General features: G+C 42.4%; 1 protein-coding gene across 3 annotated transcripts in view; it reads left to right on the top strand.

Moving 5' to 3' along the window:
- DLG5 (discs large MAGUK scaffold protein 5) overlaps nucleotides 1-10,924 on the top strand; it is a 99,507-nt gene continuing 88,583 nt past the window's right edge. For all 3 annotated transcript variants that reach the window (XM_042863185.1, XM_042863187.1, XM_042863186.1), the window contains exon 1: nucleotides 1-326. In XM_042863185.1, the coding sequence (XP_042719119.1) occupies nucleotides 23-326 (304 nt within the window). In that variant the 5' untranslated portion in view covers nucleotides 1-22. The remainder of the gene's footprint in view (nucleotides 327-10,924) is intronic.

Here is a 10,924-nt window from a genome sequence, read left to right on the forward strand (position 1 = left end):
CGAAGTTTGGCCGTCGGCGACCATGGAGCCGAAGCACAAGGAGCTGCTCGCGCAGTGCCGGCAGAGCCTGGCGCAGGCCATGACTGAGGTGGACAAGGTGGTGGAGCTGCTGGAGGCCGCCGGCGCTCTCGGTCCCCGCGACCTGCGCGACCTGGAGGCGGCGGGCGGCGGCAAGGCCGAATTGCTGATCGCCCTGCTGCTGGCCAAGGAGCGGGACCACTTCCAGGACCTACGGGTGGCCCTGGAGAAGACGCAGCCCCACCTGCTCTCCATCCTCTACCTGAACGGCGTGGCGGGGGCGCCGGCGGCGGCGGAGGAGACGGCCGGTGAGCGGGGAGGGGGGCACCGGGCGGCGGGGGCGGGGGGAGGGCGGAGGGGAGCGGCTGCACCCGCCCAACCCCGCCGGGCAGGGAGCGGCCGCGCGGCGCGGGCCCCCCGGGCCGCCTTCCTCGGAGCGGGGCGGAGCGGGACGAGCGCGGGGGTCCTGGCTCCGCCGCAGCCCGCCGGCTTTTCCGGGGGAAACGGAGCTGCCGCGCTTGCGTTCGGACTCTCGGTGTTTGTTTTTTGCTCCCTTCCTCCTTTCTCTTGTGGGCAGCGCGCTGCCGCTTGTTCCCCGAAGTACGGCGGATGCTATACTTCCAGGCACTTTATCCGAGCAGCGTCTCGGTCCCCGTCGGACCCCGGTAGGCTCCGCCGCTGGGACGGGCTGGAGCCGAGCCCCGGTACCCGCCCGGGCAGCCCGCTTTGCCGGCCCCGCTACCGCGCTCCTGGGGGAGAGCTCGGGGAGGCGCGTGCTCAGCCCTCAGATAAGTGTTGTAACTCCTTTTCTTCCCATGAATGTGGGCTTGTTTGGGGCCGTGCTGCTGTAGCACTCGGCTGCGATTAGAACAGAAAAGCAATTGATAGAGCTGCAAATCACGGTGAGAATTTGCAGTGCAGACCTTCTGAAGTTTGTCTTTGACCCAGAGATGTTCCTTTCTCCCTCCTGTCCAAGTCAGAATCTACTTCAAAAAGGAAAAAAAAAAAAAAAAAAAAAGGATTTTGGGGTTAACCCCGATGCCTTGGTGGGTGGGGTGGTGTTTTAGATAAGAAATACTTCGGTTGGAATAAATGTAAGTGAAGAACATGCGGTTGTGCGATTGGTGTTCTCTTCTTGCCTACATCAAGCTGATGAAGAATGTGTTTTTGTTTTTCTTGTTGTGTGGTTTGGGACAGACTATACCTATTCTTCAGGAGAATCACAGAGCAGCTTAGTTTAGAAGGGACCTTAAAGATCATCTAGCTCCAACTCTCTTGTTGTGGGCAAGGCTGCCAACCACTAGATCAGGCTGCCCAGGATCCTATCCAACCTGGCCTTGAATGCTTCCAGATGTAGAGTGCTCAGGACTCTCTGGGCAACTTGTTACAGTGTCTCACCACTCTGAGTAAAAAATTTCTTCCTAACATCTAACCTAATGCTCTTAGTTTAAACCCTTTGTACTATCACTACAAGAGCCTTCCATACTGAAAGGCCCCAGTGGAGTCTCCCCAGAGCATTCTCTTCTCCAGGCTAAACAAACCAAACTCCCTCAAACTTCCTTCATAGGAGAGGTCCTTTGGGTCCTTTGATCATCCTTGTGGCCCTACTCTGGACCTACTTCAACACCTCTGCATCCTTGTGCTGGGGGCCCCAGGATTGGACGTAGTACTCTGGATGGAGCCTTACAAGGGCAGAATAGAGGGAGACAATTCCCTTTCTCTCTCTGCTAGCACCCAGCTTTTGTTATAGCCCAAGAATACTGTTGGCCGCCTGTGCTGCAAGAGCACGCTGTTGGCTTATGTCCAGCTTTTCATACATCAGGACCCCACATCTTTCTCTGCAGGGCTACTCTTCATGAGTTCTTCTCCCAGTCTTTACTTGTATCTGGGATTGTCTCAATCCAAGTGCAATATAGCTATATAGCTATAATGCAATATAGCTGTATAGCTATAATGCAATATGCAAACCAAGTGCAATATAGCTATAGTTAGCCTTGTTAAATCTCAAGAGCTTCTCATGTGCCCATTTTTTGAGCATGTCCAGGTCCCTCTGGATGACATTCTTTCCTTCCTTTTGCATGAACTACACTCAGCTTAGCATCATCAGCAAACTTGCTGAGGGTACACTCTATCCCACTGTCTGTGTTATTGATAATGGTGTTGAAAAGCAACAGTCTCAAGATGGACCCCAGAAGGGAGATTGCGTGTGACCTGCCTTCGCCTGGACATAGAGCCATAGACAGCAATCTTCTGGCTAGGACCATCCAACCAATTCTTTATCCACTTAATAGTTCAAATCTTTCTCTCTTATTTGGAGATAAGGATATGATGTGGGATCAAGTCAAAGGCCTTGCAGAAGTCCAGGTAGATTATATCAGTTGCCCGTTGCCCTTCCTTTGTCCATTGATGCCATCAGTACACCATAGAAGGCCACTGGATTGTTCTGACATGATGTGCCCTTGCTGAGGGCATGCAGTCTGTCTCTGATCACCGCTTTGTCTCACGTGTGCCTTAACATAGCTTTGAGGAGGATCTGCTCTATGATCTTCCCAAGTACAGACCTGAGGCTCATCAGCCTGCAGATCCCTGGATTATCCTTTCTCCCTTTCTTGATTATGGAAATATTTTCCTTTTTCCAGTCTCTGGGGATGATTTCTGACTGCCACAATTTTTATGGAATAAAAGATTTTCATAGAATTAAGCTCTGCAGAGCTCTTCTGCCTGGAAAGCAGTGCTTGCATGTGTACTGTTTGCTTTGGCTTTTCTGGAGTGGTACTGCTGATGCTAATACTTTGTGAAACACCAAAATATGTGTGTGAGGTTCTTACATTTTGTTGCATATCCCTGTGTTACGGTGTACAGCTGTTTCTAATGATATATGCCAGGACCTCACAGAACAGGGGAAAATGGATGGAACAATAGATCTCAGCACTTCCAGCGTATGTGGTCTGACATCAGTGAGTGGTGGGCATGGGTGCTGGCTTTTGGAAATGGGATCTTGTGACGTTTCTGTATGATTAGATTAATGCTTGGCCCTATCTTATTGGGAACATATATTAATGGCACTGGGCTACCAGTATTCCTCAGCCTAAAAAGCAAAGTCCTAAAACATGAATGGCATAAAAAATACAATGCATGTTGTGTGTAATAATGCTTAGTTCTAAAAAGAAAGAATTATGGAATATCTCACAACAGTGAGTGCACAAGAAAAGTGTAGCCTGTTTGGCAAAGTGAACTGTATCCTCCTTGTCTGAACCCAATCCTGAGGATCATCTGTGTTCCATTAACATCAGTGTGGGGAAGGATGTTCCCCTGACACAGTGGTTTTCATTGCTACTGGTAAATGAAAGCAAAAAGAGCCAACTTGAAGCGTTAAGTTTTTGTTTGCCTTGTGATGGACGTGTCTACAAATGAGTGTGTGGGAGGCTGCTAGTAGTGAGCTGCCCTCACGTGTGGAGGTGGGGGACATGAGCCCTCTGAGGCTATTCTGTATGCTCCAGCTGGATTGCTCTGAGCGTGTCTAATTGTAACAAGTCACGGAACTACTTGTGCCTTCTGAATGCCTCCAAAAAACTCTGCCTTTGCTGACTTTGTTCTGAGTGTGTTATGCAAAAGGTTAATGTGTGAGGGTAGCTGTGGTGGAACTTGTGTGCAGGTGTAACATGCAGAGGAGGTCTATCCTCCTCATAAAGGTCTATGGTAAAGTCTATGGATAGGTCTGTCCTCTGTTCTTCCATAGGAAGTCTGACTGCCTGGCTGCCTTTTGCTGACTGTGTGGGGTTTTCACTCCCTGTCCCTGTGGGTGCTGAAGGCAGATGAGCCCAGCTGCTTTTTGCTCTTTGGGTGTTGCACCAAGCTGTATGCAAGGAAGCAGGGATTCTGTATCTAAAATACTTGAGAGAAATGATCTTCAGCATTGTGTATTACCTACAAGGAAGAAAAAAAAGAAACCACCAAAGAAGCCCCCCAAGTATCTCCTTTAATTTAACCTATCCAACTTCTAAAATTACTGTTAGTATCTGAAAAATGCCAAGTTACAGGGGCACACCAAGGCAGGCTCATGCTCTTGTATGAATGATATCTCCTGGATGCTTATTGTAGGTGAAAATTAGAAGTGATCAATAACTTGTTTCACAATTAATTGGTGATTTCTTCTTCCTGTCTGATGTTGTGAAGGAAGTGGGAAGGCAGTCAGCAGGGTCCTTTTGTTTGAGATTGCAGGGTTCACAGACTGACTGCTCACAATCGTGCTGAGAGAGTGGTTCTCCGTCCATTTCAGTGTATGCAACCTCACTTGTGTTTTCCCTATATTTTTCAACTGCAGAGTAACTTTGTATTTTCTTCTGTCTCCTTTTAAATATAACCTTTTGAATTTCAGTGATAATATGTAAACTGTGCTGGAAATGCAGGCTGTTGTTTACACCAGCAGTTCTTGTGGCTGACTGGACAATGTAGTACTGACACTTTTATAGGTATTCATCTGCACAACAGAAAGGAAGTCAACAGCTGTTCAGATAGCTACAGGGTCTGAACTGGAGTCCTAGTAGCTGCTGTAAGCCTTCTAGCATGGGTATGTGTGCTTATGCTTCAAGGAGCTTTCTTGGTAGAATTTTCCCTGGTTCGGTCTCTGTTTAGATGTGTTTGTTCTTCAGAATAGTTCCTATATGCTTCTGTTAAATGTATCTTTCCAAGCTTGCTTTGTTTCTAATTCAAGAATACTCTACTTACCAGTGTTTGTAAACAAAATGGATGAGAAAGCTGCCTTCTGTCAAAGCAAAAGAACTGAAGGCACCATTTGTTCCGTTCTCCTTAGTCATGTCTGGAGGTTGCATTCAGTCCTTCCTTGACCGATACCTTTGGTTGTAACCATGCGTTCCTGTGTAAATGTTTATGTGAGAAATCGTCCATGTCCATGTGTAAGTGAATATTCTCCTGATCTAAAATCACCCAGTGCTTTGCACAGGGATTAGTTCTTTTATGTAGTGTGCCAGTTGCTTTTTCTTGTTTATGTTGGTTTACTAGTGGATTATTATTTATTTACCTCTATCCCATATGAGTCCTATATTTTGACAGTCAAATATATCCTTCCTGACATGGAGTTTAGTGACTTCCATAATTTTCTCTTGTCCTAGATCCCATACTAGACCAGTCTTCTTTGATACTGATGTGAAGAATGTTTTTTAACTTAGAACATGACAGAATATAGTGGAAGATATTTCTTTATGATGAGCACTATTAAAGGGTCAAAACAGAAATCTGTTTTGGACATGGATTTCAGACTACTAAAAACAATTGTCAGTACAATTGAATTGTACTTCAATTTTTTCTGTGTGTGTGTGTGTGTGATATTAAAAAAATTGAAAAAACAGTTTCAAAAAAGCTGTTTCAATTGCCAAGGTTACAATTTCATCTTGAGGAGTGGCTATGAAGTTGTTCCCAGCTACATCCTTAGCTGGGCACGCTGTTGAACTGAAAAAGCTTTGCCGCACGGTTCAGAACTTGTAGGTTGATCATCTCCCCTGTATCAGCAGTTGACCTCCCACGTTTCTGTAATCATCCAGTTGCAGTCAGTGTGTGTATCTGTAAGCTTTATAGAAACAGTGCATTCATTTTACTCTAAGCATTGAGCACTATTTTAGATTTCAAAAGCAGATTATGTCAGTCTTTTGTGGTGTTTTATATATCTATTTCAATATAAGAATTTAAGTTTTAAAATTTTAAAATTTAAAATTCCTAGTGGATTGGTTGGTCTTTTTTTTTAATTCTTTTTAAGGAAGGTCTTGAAAGGGACATGAAGGAAAGAAGAAAGATGGTTGAAAATTGAATAGTTTCCTTATATTTTATGAGGCTTATTTTTTTCCTAATTCTGGTCAGGGATTGAATGTTAATTTCTAGTCCAGAAAATAAATGTGGGGGCATTTTATTAGAATAGGAAAAAGTAGGAGTAGGAAAAAGGCCAGGAACTGCCTCTCCAGGTGTTCGGGTGCTTTTTTTTTTTTAAAGTGTGTTGCTTCAGACAGAATTAATTTGAAATCACAGATGACTTTTAAATATTGCAGTATTGCAGCAGTCTTTGAGTGCATGTAGAAACAAAAGAGTAGTTGCCTTTTGTGTCAGCAGTTAGGAGATGGAAGGCTGAGACCCAGCTCTCGTACTGGCAGCTCAGAGGTAAGAAGTGCTCAAGAAATGGAACTGTGCCCAAGATGCTGGGAGCAGAACAGCTGGTGTTTGGTTCTGGGCTCTCTGCATTTTGCCCCTTTGCTGGTCCCCCCAGAATGTTGCCCTGTAACAGAGGAGCCAGTGAGTGGCCAAGAGGCTGTGTGGAGCAAGGCTGTGAAGTATGGAGACAGGCAGTGTTGTCCTGTAGGAGTGAGAAGGGAGGAGCTTGGGAGGGTAGGGGCAGGGTAGAGAAGCATGATTGTAGAAGTGTTTGGGGAAGATGAAGTGTAATACTGGAATTGTACATTCTCTGGGAAAAAGGGAAATGAGAATGAAGAGAAATTGTAAAAGTGTAATTTTCTGATTCGAGGACTGAACAGGCAATTTTGCAATTAAGCTCAATTTATATTCTCTTCTAGTGCTGCAAATTGAAGAGTGGGAGAAGTAGAGCATACAATATGCCTGGTTATGTCAGACCTGTTATTAGTTATTATGGTCTCCTCTCAAGCCATGATACAGGACTTAATTTTTTTAAAAAATGGTGCAGATAAAAAGTGAGTGGTGTCAGAAGTCACTTACATTAGGAGAAGTACAGGTCTCTGACAGTGATAAGCAATAATTAAACTTGCAAAAATACCCAGTGCTTGTTTCGCAGTACATGTGTTATCTGATGACCTCAATTACACAGTATCCCTTCCAAGTATCAGGCTAACAAATGCAAGAAGCTTCCAGCAAGTGTTCAGGGGGGTAATTCCCAACGAAAAACAGTGGGTGGAAGTGATCTTTCGCTTCCAAAGAAGGAAATGTGTATTTAGTAGTTCACAACTCCCAAGAGTGATGGTTCTCAATTATATTTTTGCTGTGCTTGGAGGAAAAGGAGAAGAAAGCTAGTCACTCATGTGGCCACTGTTTTCAGCTGTGTAAAATGAGTAGTAATTTTGGGGGTATCCGTGCCTACAGTTATTGAGCTGTTTTGGGCATAAACAAGACTTACTGTCTTACTCTTGCTGTGAAGGGTGTTTTTTTGTTGTTGTTGTTGTTTTTTGTTTTTTGTTTTTTTTAGACCTTTGGTCCAGATGGCAAGGACCAGAGCCACCACACGGCAGTGACTGGGCTTCTCAGGTTTAAACAGTCTGCAACTTGAGTTTTCTTTTTTCCCCTTTTCTCTTTACTTTTACTACTTTCTATTTCTTTTTTCCTTCTTCCTACTCCACCTTTATTTCCTTCAACTTGCTTCTTATCTTTCCTTACTCCTATTAACTCTTATTCCATTCAGTCCTAATCTCAATTTCCATTATTATTTTATAGCACAATTCCTTATTCAAAAGCTGCATCGTTCAAAAGATGCCAGTATGTTATGGTGAATTCCTTCCTTCTAATTTACACTTCTTTACAGCAGAGCCTCTTGTACCGTAAAATCTCAGGTGAGACATTTTCAGAGCTGTTCAATGCTCTGCACGTTTTGAATGTCTCAGTGTGAGGCAATCTGATTTTTTTTTTTTTTTTAATATATGAGCAATCTTGAAATGCTGTATTTATAGTAAAATTGATCTAGATAGCAAAACATGTCAGCACAAATAACTTTGTATGAGTTGAGCTGTAATAATAAAGTTGAGGCTTTATTACATTTCTATCTAGGCTTCAATGACTTTCTGCATTATACTGTGTAATTGGTGCTGAAATATTATTTTATAAATATTATTTATAAATGTATTATTTATGAATATTATTAGCTGTCATTTAGTAAAAAGTATTGATTTAGAACTGAATCATCCTGGAAACATTGCACTGAGCTTCAGCTTGAGGTTATCCAATATTTCTCTTGTAAAAGCTTAAAAGAATGGTACTGTCCCATGGAGAGCCTAAAGCTTTTACTGCATCCTCAACTTCAGAGCCCAGCCATACCACAAGGAACGTGTTTGGAGATTCTCAGTGTAATTCTGACATACTACTAATTCTTGTCAGTGGTGGAGCTGGTAGTATGTTGAAGGAGGCCCACACCACTACTGCGCAGAAACCAGTTCAAAATACCTGTTGTCCAGTGTTTGCTGTGCTATGGATGTGTTTGTATACTTACCGTGGGTTGTGTTGCATCAGCAGTTGTCCTGATGGTAACAGGTGGTACAGCAGCTTCTACTGTTGTAACTAACAAGTAAGATGAAGCTTCAGATCTCCTTCTGTAAGCTGCTATGCAAATGGAACTCAGTCTGTACAGGACAATATTTGCAGACTTGAAAAAAACATGCTGACAGGCTGAGTTCCTGGGATCCCTGGATCTCGCGGAATCTGGCAGAAGAACTTGGCTACTTGGGCCGAATACATAAGGATATTTTTCTTGATGATGAGTGGCTATTGGGCAATAAAGAAAAACTCACTACAACTCAAAGGCCCTTCTTACCCAGCTGATGTCAGAGGAAGCTAAGAGCTCGCAGTCACCTTCTCCATCAGTTTCTAAATTCTCTAGTTTCACGATTCCTGGTCTGAATTGCTCACAGTATTAACTAGCTTGTTCTGGATTGCTGCTGTTTGTATTTTAGAAGAATCTTTTTAAGTTATTGACTGAAAAATTAGTTTTAACTGTATGCATTATGACCTAGTTCAGGAGCTTTCCAGGCATACATCTGTTCCTGTAGCTGGAGAAACAAGTCCAAAGGGAATGTAAAATTTAAAACCTGTAAGTATTTCAGCTGGGGAAGCTGAATAGGAAGAGGGTTGAGGAAGGAGGGACAGGTGATACAGGCTGGTATGACACAGGCTAAGGATTGTTTTTTTACAGTTTTTTTTTTTTTTTTTTTCCTAAAAGCTTCAGAACTTACAGAATTAGGGAAACAAAAAACTGATGCAGTAAACATCAAAATTAACAAATAGAGCTACTGAATTGTTCATATGTTATTTTAACTATCATGAAGCTATTGGTAGCTTTCTCCTGTTGCATGCTTTCATGAAAAATAAATTTGACGAGAGATCTGAGGTTCTTACTTGTGCCATGTGATCTTGCTCTTTTCAAGCACTTAATTTTAGATCTTCCTCATGATCCTCTTGCTGAGGGCAGTGTTGGTTGAGATGTCAATAGCTCTTCAACAGAAGCCAGCAGGAGGTGGTTTTAGTGACTCCTTTCTTTGAGGATAGTTTACTTGTGTAGTTTAAGTACTCTTTAATGCTTCCTGAATGATCTTGTGAGTGCTTGGAATGATTTTTAAGGTTGTCTTCCTATTTAGATCGCAATGATTTGGCTTTCAAGTGATGTGAGAATAAGCACAGTGATGAGATCAGACCATCAGAAGGTTTTCTTTGGGTCTGTAACATCACAGTGAAAAAATTGGATATTAACTTCATTTCTTAATCTTTAAAATCATCAGGAATAGTTCTCTGGGTTAATTTCTCTTTTTTTTTGTCATGTGAATGCTTTTATGAGAAAGTGATACTATTTGAGAGCTTGTTTAAATTCTACTCAAAAATGGGTCCTTGTTCATTTTTAACAGATTTCTTTTTCAGTTTCTTTAAGGACATTTAGTTTACGTGGGTGTGTTTGAAGAAGAAACTAAAATGCTCAAGTCTTATGCAAAAACAAGTCTTATTTGTAGGCTTCTACTTGTAATTCATTAACTGACTTGTCAGTTGCTTCATGAGCTGCTTCATCATATAGTTCTTCAGTTATGCTAGGCTCTGAGTGAGCCCTGTAGGTGCAACCTGAATTTTGGAAATAGTTGTTTTTTAAAAATAAAACTCTAACTCCACTCAGAATTACAAAATACTTCTCTTGAGGAGAGAATTCACTGATTTTAAATGACTTTACCTTAAAATGTTGTTTGGTAGGTTTTCTTTCTAACAGAAATGAATATTTAAAAAAAAAAAACAAAAACTGATTTATTGTTCAGCACTTCATGCATCCGTGGTGGTGGTCCTTGGGTTGCTCAGCCAGCCTGTTTTGTTCCTTGTTTGTTTAGATATGCTGCAGCAGCTGTCCTTTGCTGTATCTGTGCATAGGCAGATTTTGCTTTTCCTTTTTTTTTTTTTTTTTTTTTTTTTTTTTTTTTTTTTTTTTTTTTTTTGCTGGAGGAATGTCTCAAAGGCTTCTGGTTGCTGCTAGGAGTGGGTACTTTCTCTAAGGTGTGTTGACTACTTCTTTAGGTTAAGGGTCAGATTAGTCAGACTTAATGGGGAAAAATCCACAAGCCTGTTGAGCATCACGAGGCTTGCTTAGGTATAGAGTGCAGAACATGACCTTTGAGATACTTAGTGAGCTATTTTTCTAAAACACTGGCCTTGAAAAGTGTAGGCCAGCATTTTGGTATATGCTGCATGAGCTCACTGTACAAATGCATTCATCTGTTGTTGCCCTGGGTTATGAGCCTCATTTATTCTTCTGGCATTTTATACTGCATAGTCTGGAGAAGTCAGTGGGCTGTGTGGCAGCATGTGGCAGAGCAGTGCTTTGGCTGAGCAGGATGCTCCTTGGTAACGTTGACAGGCAGTTTCAAATGCTTTCAGAGATGTTTCCTGCCTCTGGTTTTTAGATTCTGGTAGAATATCAGTAGTATTGGTATTAATATGAAAATGAGTCAAGCAAGTCTGACAGCCCTATTCTGTTAGGCCAAAACCTGTGTGCAATTTGTACCAGAACTGGGAAAAAAACCTTGTGTGAAGTTGAGGCTGTTTTTCTGTCTCCGGCTGGGTTGAACTTTGGTTCAACATTACATACATTTTGCTTTCATACACATTTTGCTTTCATACACATTTTGCTTTC

The sequence above is a fragment of the Lagopus leucura genome, unplaced genomic scaffold, assembly GCF_019238085.1.
Source record: "Lagopus leucura isolate 7727_CA_CO unplaced genomic scaffold, USGS_WTPT01 Super-Scaffold_739, whole genome shotgun sequence".
NCBI lineage: Eukaryota > Metazoa > Chordata > Aves > Galliformes > Phasianidae > Lagopus > Lagopus leucura.